Consider the following 25,331-nt stretch of genomic DNA (forward strand, 5'->3'; position numbering starts at 1 on the left):
CGGGAGTCCTCAACTTCTCCCCTTCATTTCGATAGTTCTCAGAAAACGACACTTCTTGAATTAAAAAAATGTTTCTTACCTCTTCTTCCCCTTTATCTTCGCTCCAGAGTGTCTTCTTCTTAGCTCAACCGTTCAATCCATTTTTTTTTCCTTTCCAGTAGAGTGAGTTTGAGAAAAATGGTCTACTCAGAAATCTAGCAATTCAGTTCTTCGGTCATTTTGTTTTCTTAATTTCTAGCGACGGCCATGGATTGTTTGACCTCAGAAGAGATCTCTGTGTCGGCGTTTGAGCTTCTTTTCAAAGCAGTTTCACTGATACCCATTTCGAATTATGTCTTTGGGTGCATTCTGTTATTGCTTATTTTTCTCTATAATTTCTTGGAGTTTCATCTGATTGCTGATATTATGAAAGGATACAGAGGAGATCCTGTGTCTTTGACATTCAATCCATGCTCGGAGATCTACGAAGGGGTTGTTTCCAAGTGCAAGACTCTTCATGGAAGGTGATTTCCCTTTTTTAATAGATTTTAATTAACCTGTTCTTGAATTTTCAAATTTTAATTAGTTTGTTATAGATTAAATTTTTTTTTCCTTGTTTGATTTCGATTTTGATATACTTGTTAAGAATTTCGGTTTTGAAGGTATTTGGCTACTCCATGGCTTTCAAGTCCTCATTTTCAGACTGTCTTTCTAAACTTTCATGGCAAGCCTCCGGTTTTCAGCTACCGAAGGTGAGCAATCAAACTTTCATGGTAATGGGATTGTAGTTCTAAGACAAGCTGTTTGCAACTTTGGCTGATTGATGCTTTCCGGTGTGATTTGTTGTATGTTTAACATGGTTCTTTTGCTTGGATGAATATGAGTTCTTAATGTCTTGAATTACCAAAATTTGCAGTTCAAGCTAGACACTGTGGGACTGTTTTCCTTTGAAGTTGGCAGTCTTCTGTTTCTTAGTTAGAAGTGGAATCTAGGAAAAGTAAGCATTGAATTTGGCACAAAGCCTGCCCTTGTTCCTTCTAACCACTAACGGCTTCCCCAATTTACCTTTGGAAATAAATAAATAAATAAAGAAGAGAACTCTGTACTTGACCATTCTTTTGGAGAAAAAGTTGTCACAGTAATGGTCGATATCGGTGTGAAAGCTACAGCTTGGTTGAACTACAATGTGTTCACACACATTAGTATGTTGCTGTTAGGCTTGTAGTCAATTGGAACAGGAATCTATGAAAGTAAACCATTGACATGGGTGCAAAACAAATGACAGCTAACTCATGACAAACTGAAAGAGGAACTATGCGAACCAATATGTTTCCCTGAGTTCTGGCATCCGAACTTCCAACGAAAATCACAAATGACTTCAAGGATAGCCTGCCAATAAATAAGGATGCTTTTATTATCAATGACCATATTCTATACAATGCTTATCAGAAAATCTGGTTCCCTACCCCCCACCACCCCCCCCCAAAATATACTTGAGAAGTTGAGCATGATGCATGAGAGAGCATGTGGCCTTTCCAATTCCAATGTCAAGAAAAACACCAATCATCATCCCATGTGACACCACTTTGGTGCCAAGTAGTTTTAGAAACAAAAAGGAAAAAGAAACTTGCCCAATATTGTCCTCTTTGGCCCATGGGCCTCAAGGCCTTAAAACGGGTTATGCCATGTTAAGAAGGCTAGAGGTCATTAACTAGCCCAGTAATTTCTCTTTAGGCGATGTGGGACTAAAGTTTGCACACCCTCACCGATCTCCCAAACCCCTTGGTATTTGCCATATTCTTGGTGGGGGCACCTCACTGATCTCCTAGGCGGGTCTGGTACTTGTTGTATCCTTGGGTGTCACACAATGCGTTGCTTTGAAGAGTTCTTTGTGTTCAATAAAAAGGTGGTTGTGAGTTGCATGTCATCATAGATGGATTTTGAATAACCTGAAAATGCATTGACAGTTGTAGCAACTGGTCTATAGGAGGTTTTTTTGCTTACCATTAAATAATTATATATCATCTTTCTGTCAAATAATGTGTCAGGTAAGAATAGCTGGAATCCTAATCGAACTTCTGGCAGCCAATGTTTTCCATAGAGATGTTTGTTTGTGATATGACTTCTAGTCAGCAGAGGTTCTTGCTTTAGGATTTGATATATTTCTGCTTCAGCTTTGTAACCATGGTTCCTATCTAACAAATAATGTTGGTTCTCAGGCAAATTTTCCATACAGCTGATGGTGGAACTATTGCTTTGGACTGGCTGCCGTATTCTGATGGTATATCATGAAAATTTCCTTCTTCTTTTTTATTTGTTATATATATATATATATATATATATAAATTATTATGTTGTTGGATGTTTGAATGTCCAATGGAATTGGTATTAGCAGAGGCCATTTTTTGGCCCAATAATGATTATAAGCCTAGTGTAACCTTATTATTATCCATGTGAAATTAAATTGTCATGCAAAATCTGGACATTCTTTGGTCGTCCATCTTTCGTTTTGATTTTTGTAATATGTTAAACATTGTTGGCGATTTTAAATCACTGTGTCCATTATGTTCTTTTTCAAACTGTTCCTAGGATCCGATCATTATCATCCCTTTCCTTTCTCTTTACTGTCGTGATTTCTATTCCATGTTATCAATTTCTAGAATTACATTTATTCTCATTTATTCGATTGTATTTTAGTCTACTCTTAAAAAATATGAAATTTTACATAGAATATATGCTTATATATAGATATTAGTTTTCCAATATATGTGGTGCCTTCTCAAGTGCATTGCTTAGATGATGCAACCTCCTGTTACCTGACACAATATATGTGGTGCCTTCTCAAGTGCATTGCTTAGAATTTAGCACGATACGTAGGAAACATTTCCCTAAAACTGTACCTTTGTGTAATTACACATAAGTTTCTATCAAGGAAAGAACACACTAAATACTTCCCTACACTAGACAATAACTAATAGCAGTTACAATTAATAAACAAATACCATAACTAACACTTAAACAACTATACACAATCATCTTAACATTCGTAATGCCAAAAAGTATGCAGCCGTTTTGAAAAACAATTTTCATCTAGACAAACCCTTTTAATAATTCAAGATGCTTTACCGAAGAGGATAATTCTCCCTCCTCCAACTAAAAAAAGAGAAGGTGATGCTTCCACATGCTCCTGATTTCTATAAGTTCATATTCTTAGTAATTCTTTTTTGTGTTTTAGTTGTTTTCTTGTCTTATGCCATAGGATTAATTTAATGAGCAGTAGTTCTGAATTAACTTAATAACATATTAATGATATTAATTCTTTTTATAAAAAAACTCATTACAATAACAACTCAGCCTTATCCCAACTATATGGGGTTGGCTACATTGATCTGATCAAAGACAGCAAAGGAAAGGAACACAACACAAAAAATCAGAAAAATCTCACCTAAATAGGGTCAGCTACATGGATTTTTGTCCTCCAATCCTATCTATTCGAGGTCTTACTTGGGACAAGACCAAATGATCGATTCATGTTCATGTGCAAGAGTTATTAAAAAAAAAAAAAAAAAATCTTGATCCTCTGCCTATGTTCATAGTCTCAAGGAAGAAGAAGAACCAAAGTCCTCTTCTCTTTGTCATTACCCCTTTCTTTATATCTTTTATCTTTAGTGTTAAAGTCATATTAGTGTTTTCCAAGGCTACCCTTCCCTTCTCCTTTTATTCTCCTCTATCCGTTACCTTAAGTTCCATTCCCCCCTCTCACCTTATACATTACATATCCCTTTTTCTTTCTCTGTTGGTTTTGACTTCCATCTATTTACCAGATTGCCATTCCACTTTTAAACACCACTATATTTTCAAGTATGCCATTATTTCTTACAGTTGGGCAAAATAATACCAAGTGGGCCCATGAGTGATCCGATTCCGGTTTTGGAACCCGGATCTGCATCACCTAACCTATGCATGTCTTTTCTTCATCACTTCTCCTATGGTCATTTTAGGTCTGCCCCTATCTCTTTTAGTTCCTTCAATCTGAATATGGACATCGCTCCTCCTTATTGGAGGAATTCTTTGATTCTCATTGGAGCCTAGGTTGAAGAACCAAGGACAAACACTTCTACAACTCTCAACAGTTTCAAAAAGCTTGGGAATAATTTCAGATCGTGACTAAAAGTCTCTGCAATGTTTCTTCATAGTTTTTTAAGCAAAAGGAAAATTCTAAAATTGTAATGAAAGCTAAGAGACTAATATTTGCTAATATTTAGTTATGAAAAGATTGAATGTTCTTGGATCTTTTGACAAATCATAGAGCAGGGCTTCAGCACTTTCTGATATCCAACATAGTGACATTAGAGAGAAGTGTATAGATTTTTGGTTCAGATAAATGGCAAGGGAAGTTCCTTGTCCCTTGATCGTCTCTTGACTGCACAGCATTCTGAGTAAGGGGCATTTAGATGATTTTCATGGTTAGTTGATTTGTAGTTAAATAAATAGGCTCACCCACTTGGAAATTTAGAGGATCACTTGGAATTTAAAGGATCACTTGGAAATTTCCATGTCCCTTGATCGTCTCTTGACTGCACAGCATACTGAGCTCATGCTGTTTTTTGGAACTTGAGTCATGTTCTTTTTCTTTACAAAACTGATGCTGTTGATTGGATGTGTTGAAGTGTCCAACCAAAAGCTTAGGCTATTAGGTGGAGGGGCCCAACTTTTTATTAAGTCATCCAAGGTCTTGGAGTTTTCCGATGGATTATTTCTTACACTCCCCCTCATGTGTTGCCGCTTTTTTGGTTGGCAGTACATGTGGCATTTGTGGCCCCTCTTTTGGGCTATTGTTCACAGACATGTTATCAACATAATTGGTCTGACAGGTCTGATACCATGCTGAAATGTCCAACCCATAAGCTTAAGCTGTTAGGGGGAGAGGGCCCAACTGGTTACAAAGTCATCCAAGGTTCTAATGTTTTCCCACGTGGGATTATTCCTAACAAGGTAAGCAGTATTTGAAGGGCTAATTTATTAGTAAGTTTAGTGGCAGGTTTATTAACATCTGTATCTTGTATAAGAATTCGGCTTTGTGCTAAATAGGATTATTGAATGCATTTTAAATACCTTACATTTTGCTGATTCCCTTGTGCCTTCAGCCTTCTATCGTTTTGCAATTCTTCTCTAGGGTTAATCTTTCTCAGGCCTTAATTCGGTCAGCATATATATGATGGCTCTTAATTGCTTTGACACTCCATGCAGTGACCTATTTTAATTTTCATGAAACAGTTTATGATGCATGTCTTACTAGGATAACCACAAGCTGTATCTGTCTCATGAAGGTTTTATTTTGCCATTTGGTTTTCTATGTAATATTTCTGAGATTTGGTCCTATTCTTCCATATATGGTCGATTATCTTCTATCTTTGAAGCATAAGATGACTGAATTTTCATTGCAAATTTCTTCTATACTGATATCTAAAACAAAAGTAATTTAAGTTAAGATCCATAGGGATGTTTCCTTTGACCAACATGGGGATGGAATTTCATAATTCATGTCCATATGTTGAAGTTCTTATAGACTTCATTAGCATCTGTGTTTATAAACATCGATTTATCTTTCGTTTCTTTACTCATAATTAAAACTTCCATTTTCCAAGTTTCTTGTGCTTATGGCGAAAAGCATGTTACGTTGTAGATATGAAATCATGTCCTTATGTCCTTAATCTGCTTTTCTTTCTCTCCCTTTTTTTTTTACCTACAAATATTTAGCATCCCTTTGCCAGTTGTTTGCAAGTGTTATGTGATAGTTGATTTAAAACATTGGAGGATATTGTGAATGCGACTAAGTTATATATATCCCTTTTGTCTTCGTACTTTACAGTTTCAACAGAAGCTTTCCATAAGAATAATTCCATCTCTAAAGACGATGCGACCCCTATTGTGGTGGTGATCCCTGGCTTAACAAGCGATTCTTCATCTCCTGTAAGTCTTATATTTCACATTATTAGCCCTTTTCATGATTTTGTCACCAAGTGGTTTTCTACTTCTAGGATTTGCATTTCATGGATACAACTTGTTTTGTGCAGTGAAGAAACTGTTAAAAGTTTATATTATGTAACAGGGGGTTCTTTGGGACTGGTTTATTTACTTATTGTCTTATATTGTAATTTTCCCGTTTTTCCTTTTACCTCCCTAGGGAGTTATATGTAATTCCCATCATTATGTTACTAAAGCAATATAGGGCAAAGAGATCGATTCTCAAATTACAAGCTAAATAAATTTATTTCAGGTTCATAATTTTTATAGGCTATATTACTCATCCAAATCATTTTTTTTTGGATGAATAAATAATTTATTAGGAGAAGAAGAATATACAAAGGAAAGAAAAAAAGTGGGGGGGAAGGAGGGAGGGAGGGAGGGAAGGCTAAAGCCATCAAAGAGAAGCCAACTTGCCAAGGGGAAACAAAGGACATAATTTAAACATCAATACCAAAGGGATAAAAAAAAAAGGGGGGGGGGAAGCATATATGCTATCAAGAAGAGGGAGTTTGGATGAGATCAACCTGGAGGTTCCAAGAAGTAATAATGTGGGAATTTTTGGGAGAGAAGGGGACAGGATGAATTGGGAGGACATGGACTTTGGAGGAAATATCAAAGTAGATAGCTTTCCAAATCTTATCCGAGGAACGAGATTTGGGAGTCCATCTACGAATGTTACGCTCCATCCAGAGATGATTGATTGTAACACAAAAGGCCAATTTACCAACAGTATCACAAATGGAAAGTCGTGTCAATCCGGTTCCATTCCTTATGGAAGGGGAGAATGCTTCTCCTAGAAGGCCAGCATTTGGTGAGGACAAATTTCCAGATAGAAGCAGAGTGGGGGCAGGAGAAGAAGAGATGAGGAATGTCCTCCATTCCATGGGGGCAGAGGCAGAAGGAAGGGTTGACAGGAATGTGGTGTTAAGGATTGAGTGGGGAGACATTCGGACAAGTGTTGCCAAAGGGTGAAACTTTGACGGGGGGATATGGCCTTTGAACCAGACAAGCTTATGCCAAGGAACAACGGGAGAAGAGGATTCAACAAAGGACCAGGCGGTGGCAAAGGTGAAGGTCCCATTGGAGGAAGGGAGCCAAATACATTTATCTTCTCTTCCTCGATGTCCAGGGGGAAGCTGAGGGAGAGAAGACCAGATATCAAGGAGAGAAGGAAAGGGGGGAAAGGAGGCAGGGATCCAGCCCGAGGGGGAGAGGATAGAGGAGACAGAAGCATTGGCAGGGAGACCAGAAGAATATATAACTCTAGGGGAAATTAGGTAAGCCAGGATGCCCGAAGGAAATTGCTAGGAGAGCGGTGGTCCTAAGTTCTAGGATCTTCCTCCAGATCCAAAAGGCATCAGCAATGAAGGGGGTAGTCCAGACGGAGTGGTGTTTGAGGGTCCCAGCAAGGATCCAATCAACCCAGATGCTTTTATGTATGGACACAATTTTTCAAATGAGTTTAAGGACACCCGCATAGTTTATATCCTTAATTCTTCTGATGCCTAATCCTCCCTCGGATTTGGGAAGGCAAACCTTTTTCCAACTGAGAGGCCGGAGGAATTTGGGTGAGTCAGAGCCCTTCCAAAGGAAGGAGCATAAGAGACCTTCAAAAGATTTAATCACAGAAGCTGGAAGGACAAAGGTGCCTGACCAATAGATATACTTAGACTGGAGGACCGATCTGATGAGAGTAAGCCGACCAACAAAAGAGAGGAGTTTACCTTTCCAGAGTTGGAACTCATCCACATCATTAATAACCTTGGATCTCAAATTTAAAGAACATGCTAAAGTATTAAAGAAACGAAATTATGAATATCGTAACAAATATAGACTGAAATCACTTGGTCATGAATTTTTTCGAATAATAGCTCTTTCTTTTTTAGATGACTCAGATCAAACTGATGGCTCCCTTGCTTTTTTTGCTGTGTTTAACTAGTCATTTGAACATTAAAACTCTTTGGTCTAGTTGGTTACTGACAATGTTTCAACATTGTGATAAATATTGCAGTATTTAAAGCATCTTGCTTTCAATATGGCAAAACGTGGACGGAATGTTGTTGTTGGCAACCATCGTGGACTTGGTGGCATTTCAGTTACTGTAAGTTTCTTTGCATTTGAAATATCCTGCTATTACTAAAATTTTAACATGTTGAGGTAAAATCTCCCTAAAGTGCTACTAGTTAGCCACCACTGTTATATGTTGCTGGGTATTTTCTTATTTTAGATTCCTCAGGAACACTACTAACCACCTAAATGATGGATTCATTTTTTCTGAATCATAAGTTCATTGTACCCCAAGAATGCTTTGTGTCCATCAGAAAACGTATATTGGTTTGTCAACCTGATAAATTTGTGCACCAAATTATGCAGGGTTTTTTTTTTTTTTTTTATATGAATTGAAGCACTAAATTCCTGAATATAAATGAATTTGAATTATGGTTTCTGGTTCAAGTATTGTTATTAAATTAATATTTCCTTTAACACCACTCATTATTAGTATAATAGTTGAAGACATGTATGAGAGCATGGTGACTAGTGTCAAAACAGTGGGATGTCTAAGTAGTGAAGTCCTAATTACAATTGGGTTACATCAAGTATTAGCTTTAAGCCATTATTTATTTACGTTTATCATGAATGGCATGTAGTGATATTGTTTTGGTGGATGAGACAAATAATAGGGGTTAACGATAAGCTGGAGTTATGGAGATCAATCTTAGAATCAAGAGGTTTTTAAGATAAGTAGAACGAAGACGGAGTATATAGTTTGTAACTTTAGTCAAACTAGGATGGATAAGAAGTGGTGAAACTTGAGGAGCGAGAGATACCACAAAAGTGATTATTTTAAATATTTGGGGTCAACCATAAACATAGGGGTGGAGGGTGATATAGAAGATGATATTTCCTAGAGAAATCAAGTAGGATGGATGAAGTGGAGAGGTACCTCTGAAGTGTTGTTTGACCGCCACATCCTTGTAAAGCTTAAAGGAAATTTCTACAGGATAGTTGTAAGACCGGTTATAATATATGGGACATGTTGAGAGGAATAATGACTTGTGTCTAACTTGGATAAAAGGTAACACAGATTGTTATCATCTTAGCCACTGGAGCAAATGTCTCCTCGTAATCAATCCCATAACTCTGAGTGAAGCCCTTGGCAACAAGTCTAGCCTTATAATGATTCACTATACCATCAGCCTTCTGTTTAACTAGGAAGAACCCATTTACAACCAACTATCTTCTTCTGTAAGGGAAGACATACTAGATCTTATATGTCATTCTCCTTAGAGCCTACGTCTCCTCGACTATAGTTGCCTACCATTGTGAGTCTGCACTTGCTTCCTGCCAGGAATGGAGAAAGTGGGTCATAAGAAACAGTTTTAGCAATAAGATGCAAAGTACAAGACATAGTGCCTTTTTGAACAGTAATAAGCAACTCAAAAGAAGCATCAACACTAACAATTGGAACATCAACAAGAGGGGAAAGAGAATTACATGGGTTTGAGGGGACTATATCAAGTTCAAAAGGAGATGATTGGCATGGTAGGTGCAGGATTTGTAGTTGTCTTGGTTTGTTGTTTGCAATAAAAAACACAAATCTCTAGACAAGGCCTAGCAGGAGCAAGAGTGTTAGTCTCCCCCTGAAAAGGAACATCGACTGGGATAACAAATGGTGGTGTAGGTGTGTAGCAAGTTCAAGAGGCTACACATCTTCCACTATGTAAGAAGACTCTCCCTGGAGAGGTGGCGCAAGGTAGTAAGATGCATATTCATGAAAGACAACATTCATAGTCACAAACCAACGCTGAGTTGGAGGGCGAAAACACTGATAGCCTTTCTGAGTAGGAGAGTATCCAAAAAAAATGCACCGAATATCACGATGCCATTAGGATGATGATCACGAGAATAACAGACACAATCGAATACCTTTGGGAGGAACAAGAAATGCAGTAGTGAGAATTGATAATATCCAAGGGGTGCGGAAGTCAAGGCCCGAGAAAGCATTCGATTGATCATAAAAGCGGCAATGAGAACCGTGTCACTCTAGTATTGGGGATGAATATGCATCTTAAACATGTGTGATACTTCACAAAGATGGAGATTCTTTCGCTTAGCAACACCATTCTTAGCTGGAATATCGACACAAATGGTTTGATAGACCATACCATGAGCGGAAAAATAAGCTTGAAATAACCCTTCGAAGTATTAGTGGCCATTGCCACTTCGAAGAATCTTAATAGCAGCACCGAATTGGGTCTGCACTATACGGTGAAACTATTGAAAGCAATGAAAAGTCTCACCCTTCGTTCGTATAATATAAACTCAAGTGATCCGAGAATGGTAGTCGATAAAAGAGACAAACCACCAGAAACCATTTACTTACACATAACATGATGGACCCTAAATGTCAAAATGTATTAATGAAAAAGAAGTAACACTTTTATTATCAGAAACAGAATAGGTGATTCGAGTTTGTTTGGCTAAAACACATGCCTCAGAAAAAAACCATCTCAAATTACAATGCTTAAAAGAAGGAAAAATCTTGGCTAAAGTGCCCAAAGAAGGATATCCTAACCGATGGTGCAACTGTGGTAACTCAGAGATGGGACGTGACTTGTCTGAAGAGCCTAACTAGAGACCGAAGATGAATCATCATGGAGCAAATACAGACCGCCACACACCCTACTAGAGCCAATTGTTGCCCTTGTCACCATATCCTGAAAAACATAATGAGATGAGAAAAATGGGACTTTGCAATTAAGATTGGATGATATACTACTAATAGACAATAAAATTAGAAGTAAAGGATGGGACATGCAAAACAGTTGAAAGAGATGAAGTAGGATTACAACTAACAGAGCCCTTTCCCAAAATAGTGGAATGAGTCCCGTTAGCCAATCTGACCTTACCATTACCAGAACATATAAAAGAGACAAAGAACCTATTATGTGATTGATGCCCCGGAGTAACTAATCCATGGGGTAGACTGGACAGACATACTATAACTATAGAAATAGGTACCTAAACTGGATAGAGTGGAGTGAGTCGAACTCGCCGTTGTAGATGCAGGAGGCTCCATAAAAGTTAGAAGACGCTGAAAGGAAATAAGCTTATCAGATGATAGAGACGCTGTTGAGATGCTTGGTGTAGAGTTAGAGTCAGAGGCCTCACTATAGTTGGCGTAACCAGGATTACCACAACCTTTGCCAGATGTACTAACAGGGCGTCCATGGAGCTTCCAACAATGCTTCTTGGTATGACTCTCCTTACAACAGTAGTCGCACTTCACAGGTGCTTTAGTAGAGGAGCCACCAAACTGTGGAGCTATGCTGTAGGACTGAGTGCCAGATGCTAGAGTAGATCTCTCTGTGGGAGCAAAATAGTACGATGGCTGTCCTCAAGTTTTAATCATACAGTAGGCTTGCTCCAAAGTAGGAAAGGGGGATCGACTTAGAATATGAGCCCGCAGTTGGTCGTATTCCACATTCAGCCCTGCTAGGAAATTATAGACTCTGATCTTGTATTCCTGTTTATGGAAGGCAGTGACATCAGCTGGAGTGGTGGAACATACTCCTCATAGAAGTCGACTCATGCCATAGAGTTTGAAACTCATAATAGTACTGTGAATCTGTGATAGAGTTAAACCCTTTTGCTTCAGATTGTGAACCTTCTGGTGAAGTTCGAATATTGAGCATCATTCCCAATCTAGGAGTAAATGTCCTCCACAGACTTCCATACTTCATAGCAGAATTAAGGAGGAGATAACCACGAGCAATCTGTGGCTGCATAGACTTGACAAGGAAAGCCATAACAATAGAATTTTGCACACTCCCATTTATCAATATTAGTACCTACGGTAGGCCGCTTGTGGTTTTAATTAGATACCTATAATAAATATGGGTTTTGATGGAGATACAACACGAGCGTGACCATCAAGCTTGATAGCACAAGGAGGGAATGTTGAAGAGTGCCGGAGTTGTCACCACCACTGGTGGATGTAGTTGAGCTCACAAATCCAAACATGGTTACCACTTAAGAGGCTGTAGCTATGGCTGAAACAACTAATACAACCAATCTAAGCAGTAAAAGCACAAAAAATCAAGGAGAAAACCCTGAAAACCCAAAGATTAATAAGGGTTTTGAAAACCCTAAAAATTTGATTTTCTCTGGATTGGGAACTAGAGATGGAAAAGTGGCTAGTAAATGCCATAAGTGAACAACACCATAGGAAGGCATCATCAACATAGATCGATGCAAGAAGCAGGGAAAACAAAACCTTGATACATAAAAGTCGATTAGGGTGAAAACCTTGAATCAATAAGGTGAGAAAAGGGGCTGGGTCTCTCAAATCATTAGGAAAAGGAGATTTGAGGGCCCAGACAATGAGAGGAGATGCGGTAGAGAGGCTCTTGGTAGTTTAGAAGCACCAATGAGAGATGGAGGCAAGAGAGAGAGAGAGAGAAGAAAGTGAAGGTAGGGTTAGGGCAAGGGTTTTGGATCTCTGCTCTGATACCATGTTGAGAGGAATAATGACTTGTGTCTAACTTGACAATAGCCCTCTTTATTTATAGTAATGGAAAGAATGTTGTAGAGTATTATAAAGACCAATAAACCCCTAAAGTACTTAAGGATTTGTTTGGATTCTAACATCCCTAAAACCCATTATTACAATAGCGCAGAATGTTGGGCAGTCAATAAGAGTAGTATGAATAAACTGAGTGTAGCAGAGATGAGGTTGTTGAGATGGATGTGCGGCAACTAGGAGAGATAGATTTAGGAATGTGTATCATAGCTAATCTGGGAGTTGCCCTGATCTAGGACAAGATCCATGATAGTTGGTTGAGGTGGTTTGACCATGTTCAACAGAGACCGATGGATGCACCACTAAGGAAGAGTGATCAAATCCAGATGGAAGGGACTAAAAAAGCTAGGGGCAGGCCTAAAATGACTATAGGTGAAGCAATACGGCAAGGTATTCAAAGTTTAGGTCTTGACCTTAGTATAACATCAAATAGATCTGTTTGGAGGGCAGTGATCCATGTAGCCAACCCCTTCTAGGTGGGTTGTTTCTGAGGTGGTGCGATGTCTCTTTCTTTTTACTTCTATTTTTATTTTACACCCTTACGGATCCATGTAGCTGACCTGACTTAGTTGGGATAAGGCTGTGGTTTGTTGTTGTCTGCAGATTTTCTCATCTAATTTTTATGATTCATATTAACTCTCTATACATTATTTGGGCAGTCTGATTGCTTCTATAATGCGGGCTGGACAGAGGATGTACGCAAAATCATTGACCATCTTCATGGAGAATATCCACAAGCTCCTCTATTTGTTGTTGGAACGAGTATTGGTGCCAATATTTTGGTATGCAAATTCTTTTAATACTTTGGTGTGGTAGTTTTCAGTTGAACTGAAATCTTAGCTATAAATATACAAGAAATTTTGAAATGTTTGAGTTAATAATGCAGCACTGGGCTTCCATTTTTTGAGTTTATTTCTCCTTATTACAGGCATCAATTGATTGTTGAAAAGGAAGTTCTTCTATGCTGATTTATTTGATTCTGAAACTGTTTCATGCTACCTTTCTTTATAAAATGCTTAATTTGTTGGTTTGCTGAAATGTTTCTTGTCCTACATATGTCCAAGTTGTGACAAATCAGAAAAGTAAAACACAGAACCTGTGAGAAGATAGAAGAAAGAGAGAAAGAATGAGTGAAAGTAGAAGAAGAAGAAGAAAAAAAGTGTTAGGAGAAAACCCAGCTCACGGTTAGACTAAGTGATCAAACCTTGAGCTCTACCAGTATTTATATTAAAAAACTAACAGAGAAAATTACAATAAAGGTAATGTTAAGTGTAAAAAATGACCAAAGTACCAATGCTGGCTTAACAACCTACGACAACCTTGAATAGTATAAAACAATAGCATAACTAAACATCACCATGACTAGTTAAATGTCACTACAGTTACTAAACATTGACACCACTTAATTTCAACACTCCTCAAGCTGGAGCATTAATATCACCCATTCTCTACTTGGATCATTCTTCAAGAAAAGCAGGTTGAAACAGTGGCTTCCTTAACATATCACCCAGTTGATTCCCAGAACTGAGTAATAGAATAGAAATTAGTTTTCTCATCATGGAGTTCCTCAGAAAATGAAAATCCACCTCAATGTTCTTAGAGTAAATTACACTCCTATCCGCTGTACTTCATCTTAATGTCACCCCCTATCACATGTTTTGGAAGATCACATCTGTCCCCCTGGAGGCTGATGGTGTTATCAGAATTGCCACATCACTCTTCTACATGGATGAACAGATGTGCCCACCCGCCAATTTTGTCTGTGGGTTTCTGACGTAAAAAACTTTCACCTTATATTAAATTGGTATTTATATTTTACTTTTTTTCTTTCCGGTAGCATAAGAATAGATACTTTCTATATGATCCCACTGCCCACTTTCCAAGCAGTAGTTGTTCATCCTAGCTTTCTCCCAATTCTCGCCTCTGATGATGTTTCAAGAAATTTAGAGAGATCAACTCCATCTCAATGGATCCCAAGGAGGATACTATTTTTGAGGGGCAGAAGTCCTCGGGAAGTTCCTGGTCATTGAGATTCTATTCTTCTCATATTAATTACTATCTTCAATTCTTATGTGTTGACATCTTGACAGATATGCACATCTGAGTCATGGATAGAGCTTTGGCATCATAGACTTGCTTCCTTGATTGATGGATTGAGGGTTGTTTCTCAGAAAGCCACCCTAATTTTGCAAGGCATCTATCTCCAAGTTGATATTATAATTTTCATCTTTAACTGTTTGTAATAAAAATGCATTTATTTGTTGTATGAAGCTGTAACTTCTCTCTGGAAACTATTAGATGTCTCGCTCTTGCAGCCATTGCAGTTCTTAGATTCTAAGTCTTTCAATCTTTGAAAATTGAATTGGATTACTACTTTCAGGTAAAATATCTCGGAGAAGATGGTGCTAATATTCCCATTGCAGGGGCCGTGGCCATTTGCTCTCCTTGGGATCTCTTGGTTAGTGTTAATATGTAGCTTGTCATTAAGTACCAGATTCTTCACTCTTTTTCTAGAAAGGATCACACTTTTCGAGTGATTTTTGTTTAGTTAGTTTTGAACTTTTCTAACTCTTCAGCATCTAGCTATTGGTATCCTACAACTTTTTTTGTTTGTTTTTTGCTTTTTAAATTCTATATTTATGCTGTTTGCATTTAGGGAGACAGAGTCTTACCTAAGCCCAGGGGATGAATCCTGTAATTGAATTTGATTGGTATAGTATGTTGATAAAAAGGTATAAGGGACTGAATAAAATTAGAAATCATATATATATATATATATAGGTTTCTAGATGTTTGGTTAAGAGTTGCAACATCAACTCATCTACTCGGCTAAGCCTTATTCTAGCTCGTCAAGATATAAGAAAAAAATATTAAAATAATAATAATTTTAATTGGCAATATCCTGATGTTGTTATTGTTGCAAGGCGAAAGTGGCTCTATTCAGGCCAACCTAATAAGCTTATCATGGTGGCCCACCAATTTTAGCCATGAGGTGGAATGATTTGGCAATTCTGACCATTGGATTGATAGGTATAGCGTTGGATTAGCTACATGTCAAATTTCAGTCCCTAATTCAACCAAATATCCTTTCGTGTATTGGCATTCATCCTTCTATTATTTTTTTTTCTAGCCATCCATTTATGTCCATGTACCTTCTTACTGTCCCTAGATTTTCAGAGTTTTATTTTCCACTTGGTGGATTGTATTTTGGCTGAAACTCGACCTAGGCTAGGAGTTTAAGGTCTACCTGTCCACAAAATTGGGTCCCATTCAATCTGCTATGTAGCAGAAACTTGGGCTGTCCTGACAAGCTTCACTCAATGGTCCTCCCTCTTTAATTTAGCACTTTATATTTTAATGTTATATTTTTGTAAAACTGTAGAAATGTTACCCTAAAACGATGCAGAAGATAATGGAAAAACAGAACAAACAATGCACACGGATTTTACAAGGTTCGACAAGGTTGCCTACATCCCCAGTGAGATGAAATTCTGCTTCACTATCAATGGAGAATAGGGTTACAGTGCTCGTCCTCACACTTCTTAGTATTGCTTGCATTACAGAGAAAGAAATCCTCGCTACAAATATATAGTGAAAAACCCTAATAAAGAAAGTACACAATTGCCCTCAAATAAAAAATTCGAGCAGGGGGGCTGCGCCCCCCTACACCCACTGCTATGCAGGGGGCCTCGTACCCCCTTGCAACCCCCACGGCCTGTTAACTGGCTAGCGGGACTGCCGTCCTGCCTGTCGAGGCGTTGCACCAGTACTCTCTGGGTTAAATTGTGACGGAATACAAGACATCGTACATCAACAAAAACCTCATAATTGGTTTGTTTTGATTAGAACTTTCAAAGGAAATTTATTATATTGAAGCAGTACCAAGGATGAGAGATCAGCACATATGGAAGCAAGGAAGAGAGACAAAAAGTGTTGTGGCTTGTCAAGCTGACCTAGCTGCAGCCTTGATAATATATTTATAGAGACTAGAACAGTAAAGTTACAAGTAAGGACAGTGACTAAATATAAACAGGACTCAAACACCCACAGACAATTCTAGAATACCAAGAATAACTCCAAGCGGTGGTAAACACTTAATGCTCCCCCACAGGCTGGAGCATATAAATCACCCATGTCCAGCTTGGAACAATTTTTTTTGGAAAGTGGGACTAAATGGAGGTTTGGACCGTTTGGTAATCATTTCATGCAACTGATATACAGAAGAAGCGGAATGCCAATCAATTTTCCCATTACTGCATTTTCACAAAGTGACAATCAACTTCAATGTGTTTGGTCCTTTCATAGAACACTATGACATTTTTCTATGAAGAGAAATAGAACATGAAAGACAGTTTTATATAATGTTGCTTATTCTCTTACTTTCGGGCCTCATATTTTTGTATATTGCCTGTTTCACTGGCACTTGCTATTCTAGACTCTGGACACGGAGAACATGAAAATTTCATGACTATTTCTGTTGATATATTTATGTGTTCTAATTATTTGTTTACTTAGACGGTTACGAATAGAAATCTATTCTTGGCAATACTTCCTTTATGGGACCTTATGTTGTAAATCTCTAGTCATTAGTTCCTAAGCTGCTTTTGTGTACTGGTTATTTGACATTGTAGGATTTTCAGACCCTTCTAGTTGTACACTTTATATGCATTTCTGTTGTTTGTTTTGCCTGCAGATTTGTGACAGGTTCATTTGCCGCAGGCTTGTGCAAAGATTATATGACAGAGCTCTTACCATAGGACTTCAAGGTTATGCCCAATTGTATGTCCATGTGGCCTTCTTACTAAGTCTTATGACATGAGATCTCTTATCCATTGGAAGGGTGTGATTCAACCCAAGTTGATTGCTACTCAATCTTTTATTCTTAATGTGTTATTGAGTTTTAAATTGTTGATTTAATTTAGAACTGTTTATGGTCCAGCTTTTAGTGTTTGCTTTTGTATAACAATATCTAAACATTTCCTGCAGACATCAGCCTGTCTATTCTCGGCTTGGCAACTGGGAAGGCATAGAAAAGGTTGCTTCCTTCCTTTTTATGGTCCTTCAGAATTGGCTGATCTTCTAATGATAACTAATAAGGGCATGACCAATACAGGAAATTTACCAATTTAGGTGCAAAATATTGTGTAATCTATCAATTTATTCCAAAGAGCTAACGAATATAAGAAATATGAATAAATCAGTTCAAAATGCAAACTTATGAAAATATTACTCAAATAATTTTTTGGTGGGTGAGAATAAAAATATTTGTGCCACCTATGCTGAAGAAAAATAGAATTCTTGGTTTTTATCCTGACATATCTGGATGGAAAAAATTCACCCTTTTTTTTTTTTGTGGGTTATCATCCACCAAAAGTAGAAAGCTGTTCAACACTACTAATTTGTATCTTAAAGATATAACTATCTCAGTGAAGATTTAAATCTCATTTGAGCAGTGAGAATTGCAAGCCCCGGAAAATAGCGACTAGCAAGGTTCATTTACTTTCTCATCCACAAAATATGAGCTCTTCTGTTCCCAGTTCTTCATTGCACATGCGATTCAAGTTGCACTGTAAAGGGTGAACAATATTTCATGGGGCAGAACTTAGAAATTTATGTGTGAATCCATCAAACAGATCCTGGCACTACTTTGGATACTCATATGCTTTCCTTCTTTCCTTTCGTTTTATACTAGTTTAAGGTTTTTGGTAAAAAGTTAAATGGAGAGGGTACCCTAAAAGGCAGCATGGCCCCTGTGCCAGTGCAGGAGCCAATGGTACCATTCATGGAAGCATCAATAGAGGTGGGAGAGGTGGGATTTCTGCATTTCATGGGGGGCGAGGCGGTCACAGGGGCCATGCTGCCTTTCAGGCTGCTTTTCCCTGAAGTTAATAGTGGAAGCTTTGTGTGGAGTATTTGCCAAATCCACAGAAAATGGTGGTATATGAAGATTATTTATAGATTCGTTAGGTTCTAAGCATTCTTATTTCCTTTTAGGGATAAAGATTTGCATACCGCCAGTTTTTTGGTGAAACTACATGTGCACGCCCCCTCCCCCCACCCAAATCACTCTTCACCCTCCCCCTTAAAATATCCTATTTACTCCCCCTTATTTTTAGGGTTCCGTAATTATCCCCCCTTCAATGCCCGAAACTGCACAAGGGTGTCAGAGGGAACCCTTTTCCTTTCTTTTACATCTGTGGATCATTTCATAGATGCATTGTTGGGTCTTTTATGTTGATTGCTATATGCTAATGTTTCAAGTGACCATAAAATTTAGTTTACCAATCACCTTTTTTTTTTTTCTGAAATCTATGATACTTTTACTGGGTGAACTAAATCTCACTTAAGAGTTCTACATTTCATTGAACAACTTCATGTTCTTTGATGTTGTATCATAGCATGCCATTTACCGTTTTATCTAGAAGTTGCTCTTTTCTTCTAGGACCAGATTACAAGGATGTGAAGGACATACTGTTTAGTCTTAATGAGTAGGGAACCAGATATTATGTTTGTTATGGAGATTAAGAGTCATGTTAACCAGTATAAAACTGCTACTGATATCAAAATCTTGGGCGAAGGTTGGGTGTAACACAATGGTCATCTTTGTTTTTGAATTCTATGTACCTTTCCAAATGAATTAGCACGTAGTCATATAAACAGGAAGAGGTGGGGATGTATTTCATGAGTTTTGAGAGGGATTTTTTTTTTTTTTCTAACAGGTTTAGTAACATCATCATGACATTAGCTTAGAAATGTAACCTTGTTCCTAATAATTTTGAGACCATAGCTATCCAAGATGGATGGTTTAGTTCTGGTCAGACTTATCTGGAGACATTGCGAGTTTCTAGCAGTTGTTGAAGGTCCTCTTCAATCGTTGCAGTGACTATAGGCCATGTAGGCTTTTCAGTTTCCTTTTTCTCACTGCTAGTAGTAGTTTTTCTTTATTTATTTCATGCTAATAGGATTTTTCGTTCATTTCATGTTGATTCAATCTTAGTTACTTTCTGTTGTTATCGGAATAATAAATAATTCTCTTAGAAAGCTGGTAAGAAATGCTTTTCTCTAGATATATGCGGGACAGACGTTTTTAAGTTTATGGTGATGAGTGGGAAACACCAGGGTTAATACTGAAATGGAGAATAATTTTTTGAAACTTGATTAGTATCTGCTTTTACTTCATTACTTACGGTGGTATCTTATGATTTTAATAGGCACGCTCTATTCGGGACTTTGACAGCCATGCCACATGCCTTGTCGCCAAATATGAGGTATCAAATATTTGACCTTCTCACATGCTGTTCCTATGACTTACTGAAAAATGGATTTGGCTCCCCAGACGGTGGATACATATTACAGGCGTTGTAGCAGTACTAGTTATGTGGGAAATGTCTCTGTACCACTCCTCTGCATCAGTGCATTAGATGATCCACTTTGTACGAGGGAAGCTATTCCATGGGATGAATGCAGGTGTAGCAGTTACCTAATTTTTTGTTTAAACATGTCACATATTTGACCTGAGATAATGAGCATCTTAACTTTTCCTTTTTCTTAGGGCAAACAAAAATATTGTCTTGGCTACCACGGAACATGGAGGACACCTAGCTTTTTTCGAGGGACTAAATGGAGATAGCCTTTGGTACTTTACAAATGCTTTCTTTGCAACATGTTTCACTGCCAAGTAGTATGGTTTTTTTTTTTGGATAAAAGCTGATTGTTCCAACTGATATGGTTATTCAAGATTGAGGTGATCATTATAAGATAAACCAAGAAGAGTAAATTTTTTACTTCCGGAGCACAAGATTTATTTATTTATTTATTTTTAATAAGAGCATATCCAGCTTATGACCTTTATATGATGTACTTGCATTCACCTATTGGTACATTGTACATTTGTATGTAAAGCTTTTACCTCAGATTCCTGTGGGAGTTACCATTTAAGTCATTCTCCATGGCTGCTACGAATTCATATTGTGTATTAAATTGCCAGCTGTATTAGTAGAATGCCTTTCATAACATTTATGAACATTGTTGGTTTTATCTTTTTCAGGTGGGTAAGGGCTGTTGATGAATTCCTCAGTGTCCTACACGCTAGCCCGTTTATGCATAGACAAAACAAGGTGCAAAAACATGTTTATTAATCACTTGGTGCAGAATAAATAGTACCATATTGTAAAAGGGCACTAGAATTTTGAGCATCTGATGCTACTATACTGCTCAAGCATGAATGTTTGATGAGATTGTCAGTATGTCATTCTTTTATTTTATTTCCGATAAACTTAATTTCAAGGTGATTTTGACCACAAACTCTTCATGATATTGCAGACACACAATTCTTCCCTGCACTCTGCTTTGGAATCTTCAATTGATCAGGGCCCATACTTGAATGTTATGGAAGATGGTATGGTGGCTGCAGTGGGTAATGAGCAACCAGCTAAAATGACAGGATACTTTTCTGTTGAGCAGCAGATGATTCATGAAAAGAAGAATGAGGTTCCTGATATAGAGGAAATTCAACATGACGAAACAAAAGCCAAGACAGATTCCATGCAGGGCACATCCCAACCCTCTGGACGAGAGACAGAGAGCAACCTGGTTGTCAAGTATCCTCATGATATAACTGCTCCTATAAGGAGATGCATAGATCAGCTTTCCCGACAGAATAGGAAATCTATATGGCTGCTTGCATATATTGCAATCATAACCACTTGGCCATTGGTGGGTTCTGCTCTTCTCATTGTCTTCAAGAGGAAGCTAAAAAGTGTCTTACCCGCAGCATGGCTCAAAAGATAGAAACAGTTGTTGGTGGTAATCTTTAGCACCATTTTGTGCTCCTGTACTTTATAATGAGAATTGTCAACATAATATGACAAACATTTATATTGATATCATGGTCTTGTGATATCCCTTGATATAACAATCTTTAATTACCCAACCCCAAACTCCTCTTTGGATCTAGCTCCTACTTCCTCCTGCTTACAACTATGGTGAAAATGAATTATGACTGTAGCAGAGAGACTGTTTTCTCCCTGTAGATCCAGTGATCATTTCTCCCCCTTTCTTCTGGGGCAACGATCAACCTACCATCCCTTTTCTTCCCGGTTGATAACCTTTCCTCTTCCATTTCCCTTCTATGGCAGACATTCTTTGTTGGGTTCAACAATCCCAACACTTCCAAGTTTAGATCCCTTGGTTAAATTAGTTGTACTTGTCACATTAATCCGGAACCAATTTTCTGAGGATTAATTTTTTTAATGAAAAGAAAACTTCATTAAACTGAAAGAGAAGCAGGGAATAAAAGTGTTAGATAGCTACCAAATTTTATGTGTGGCCTAACTAAGAGGTTCTCTATGTATATTAGGTTCAAGATTTCAAATTATCAGTCAATATGTGCTAGAAAAAGCTGTACATATTGGAACCTGAGCTACTAAGGGGAATGGTTCTCCAACAATGTCCATGAATGAAACTCTATCCATAGACAATTTGGCAAAATTTCATACCTGGCCCAGCCATTCATTTTGAGCCACATGGGCAATTTGTTTTGTCCAGTTAACCGTTGGAATAGTTGTACATCTTATGGATTAGTCATGTGTCAAATTTCAAATTCAATTTCATCAAATACCCTTCCGTGTATGTCTAGGCATCCTTGTATTTTTAAGCAATCCATGTATATCCACGAACCCTCTTTTATCTTAGATTTTTTCGGAGTTTTATTTTGCTGCATTGTGGACTCTGTTTGAGCTAATTCTAGCTTGAGATGTAGACAAGGGATCTTAGAGCACTTTTGCATACATTTTGACCTCACCGGATCTGCCACTTGTTAGATTTTTTTTCCGGCAGTTTGGGAATACCCTTTCATTCCATTCCATTACAATCAATTAGAGAACAACACAGTACAACTATCACTGAATCATGAGAGTTCAACCAAAGCTTCAAAATATAAAAATAACCTTCAAATATAGTACACATATTTGAACAAATCAAAGGCAATAGAAACAGTTTATTCCACAATTACATTCAATCATCAATAACACAGAAGGCATGGACTGAGGTGTTAGCACTTTCAATCCCTCTGTATCCATTTCCAACATAGATGCATCCATTGCTTACCGACATGCCGCCATATACAGAGACACCAGTGTCATATGACCATAATATTTTCCCTTTCTCAGCACTCATTGCATATATAGTCCCTGGTGAATTTGTAGATCCAGCAAACAAAACACCATTAGCGACGGTAACCGGACCGTAAGAGGTAGAATTGCTCGGGTTCCCTACCGACCATAGGACTTCACCTGTGGAAGCATCCATTGCCACCCACCCTCCTGCTGTTGTGTTTTGCTTAGATGGTGTAAGGGTGAAATTCTTTTGATTACCATTGTCAATGTTTGTGTATACCCTCAAACCATCTGTGGCTGCTCCCCAGGTTCCTCCTCCAAGATAGCTACCTGGTCCAGCAAACTGCACATATGGTGACAACAAAATTAAGAATCAGCAAAGTATATAATAAAAAATGGGAAGTGTTATCTGTCTGGGAGCATGGCCCCTGCACCAGTGTGAGGCCAGGTCAATGGAAGTGCACGTCGAAGCATCAACGGGGTAGACATTTCCATGAAATCATTTCATTCCCCCGCCCCACACTAGTGTATATGTGCAGCCCTCACACTCCGAGACATAGTCCTTTCCATTAGAAGTATAAGACAGCCCTATGTACAGGATTAATGTCCCGCCATTCTTGAATGAAAAATAAACAAATACAAATGAAACTTAAATCTCCATCTTCAGCATAGCCATCAGCAATGTAACAAGATCACAGAGCTTATAAATTACAAGAACCCAGATCTCATATGAAAAAAAAAATGGATGAGAAAGAAAAAAACTTACAGTACCCCAGATGAGGTCACCAGTGTCACGGTCCAAAGCCCAAGCATAACCACTTTTCTGCACAGCAGCTACAATATCACGTTTAGTTCCATTGACAAATATGGTGAGTATCATGGGTGCCTCACCAAAATCAGCATCTGGGTTTGGACCAGGTGGACAGTTGGGTGTTGAAAGATTGTTGCAAGCATAGAACCATATGTCATACCCACCTAGTTGCCTATACCATGTGATGTTTCCTGTGTCCATATCAAAGGCCAAGAAGGAATTTTCGTGGTTGCTTGGCTCAATGCACTTGTCTGACTGAGTTGGGGTTGTTTGGTTATTCTCTGTTGCTTGGCAATCCTTTACATATTGTGGAGCAGAGTAGAGATTTCCAGTTGCAACATAAACATGGTTTCTGATTACATCAATGGAGGGACTACTTCCCCATATTGAAGCTCCTGCATAGCCTCCCAATTGACCACCATTGTCTGGTAGAGTATAGGTTTGCCATGATATTGTGCCAGTTTGGAAGTTTAATTTGGACAGGCTACCTCGGAAAGTGCAGCATTGGCTGACATTTAGGGCTTCTTCTAATGAAGATGTTCCCACATAGAAAGATCTGTAGAATGACAGTCAATCATATCTCTAAACTGAAGTACAAAAGCTGTAGAGAAACAAGAATTTAAAATGATGCAGAAAAGAACGGAATATATATACAAACAAACACTTATACAATTATATACAAGGATTTACGTGGTTCGACAGGATTTTCTACATCCACGATAAGATGAGATCTACTTCATTATTAATGGAAAATGGAATTATAGCCCTTGATCCTCACAACTCTCTCACATAGATTTTAAAGAAAGAATTATTGCTACAAATATATAGCAAATAGGTAATTAACTAGAGCTGCCACCACAAACCCCACCTTGGACCTGCTAGCTTGTGGAAGTCCCAGTAATGCTCAAGGTGGGCTGATTCCTCCATGCCTCAAGCACTAAAATTCTTAACAACCCTTCCAAATCAACCCATTTACGCAAGCAATGTAATATAAGGCATCACATCCCCAATACAAGCCTCAATGAGAACAAAGGGATGAGTCTCTCCACAACCCATGTATTGCCACCAGAAAAAGTGAAGATATTGGTTCAATATAATCACTCTCTACCCATACCCTGCAGTGGCTGGAGCCTAATGCATTGGGCACGTCCTTTTTTATAAGAAAAAAGAAAAATTGAAGTGTTACTAACCCATTGTATACTGTCCCAGACATGGTAATAAGACCTGTTGGATGGCTATCAAGCTTAGTTGACCAGACCAGATCACCAGTTGCTCTTTCAACCGCAATAACAACAGCAGGACCATAAATTCCGATAATGAGAAGGTCTCCAGCGACTGTCGGGGTAGCTCTGGCGAATGACACATTCGACCCGGTAATACCTGTTCCGTTAAGTCCAGTAAGCTCACCAACGTTCCTCTCCCACACCACAGATCCATCACTCTCTTTAAGTGCATATATATTCCCATCCCAGCTTGGGAAATAGAGTGTCCCATTAAATATGGAAGGTGTTGCACTTACACTTTTTGCAAAGAATTGCCATTTCAACTCCATTTTCTTAACACTTCCTGGGCTTATCACAACCTCTTCTGATGCATATCTGCTGTTATATAGATCTTTCCCATGGTTTACCCACTGCTAAAAAAAAAAAAAAAAAAAAGATTCATATTATAGGCCATCATTATATGTGATAGAAAGAATGAGGATTGGAAATCAAAGAACACTTACATCTGAAGCTGCATTGGCTGTAGGAGTTAGGCCTAATGCAGAGAGAAGAACCACTAAGACAAGAAGCCCACCATTGTTGCTGTAGCA

General features: G+C 38.2%; 2 protein-coding genes across 3 annotated transcripts in view; one reads left to right on the forward strand and one right to left on the reverse strand.

The window, feature by feature from the left end:
- Positions 1 to 21,524, forward strand: LOC122084571 (embryogenesis-associated protein EMB8-like). 2 transcript variants are annotated; one of them, XM_042652922.1, is made up of 14 exons: positions 2 to 503; positions 642 to 731; positions 2,199 to 2,260; positions 5,852 to 5,952; positions 8,021 to 8,110; positions 13,252 to 13,374; positions 14,973 to 15,050; positions 17,286 to 17,371; positions 17,579 to 17,627; positions 19,804 to 19,860; positions 19,929 to 20,059; positions 20,145 to 20,228; positions 20,640 to 20,709; positions 20,915 to 21,524. In XM_042652922.1, exons 1-14 carry the CDS (start codon positions 247 to 249, stop codon positions 21,380 to 21,382), a joined length of 1,746 nt encoding a protein of 581 aa, XP_042508856.1. In that variant the 5' UTR covers positions 2 to 246; the 3' UTR covers positions 21,383 to 21,524. The 2 variants fall into 2 exon arrangements, with proteins under 2 accessions (XP_042508857.1, XP_042508856.1); XM_042652923.1 differs by lacking the exon at positions 14,973 to 15,050 and having other exon boundaries at positions 1 to 503.
- Positions 21,525 to 22,526: 1,002 nt separating this feature from the next.
- The window catches only part of LOC122084723 (polyvinylalcohol dehydrogenase-like), an 8,172-nt gene continuing 5,367 nt past the window's right edge, over positions 22,527 to 25,331 (reverse strand). The window contains exons 2-5 of the mRNA XM_042653164.1: positions 25,245 to 25,323; positions 24,709 to 25,151; positions 23,474 to 24,074; positions 22,527 to 23,050 (exon numbers count right to left, since the gene is read on the reverse strand). Coding sequence (XP_042509098.1) covers positions 22,607 to 23,050; positions 23,474 to 24,074; positions 24,709 to 25,151; positions 25,245 to 25,323 — 1,567 coding nt within the window. The 3' untranslated portion in view covers positions 22,527 to 22,606. The remainder of the gene's footprint in view (positions 23,051 to 23,473; positions 24,075 to 24,708; positions 25,152 to 25,244; positions 25,324 to 25,331) is intronic.

Source organism: Macadamia integrifolia, chromosome 7 (assembly GCF_013358625.1).
Source record: "Macadamia integrifolia cultivar HAES 741 chromosome 7, SCU_Mint_v3, whole genome shotgun sequence".
Classification (NCBI taxonomy): domain Eukaryota; kingdom Viridiplantae; phylum Streptophyta; class Magnoliopsida; order Proteales; family Proteaceae; genus Macadamia; species Macadamia integrifolia.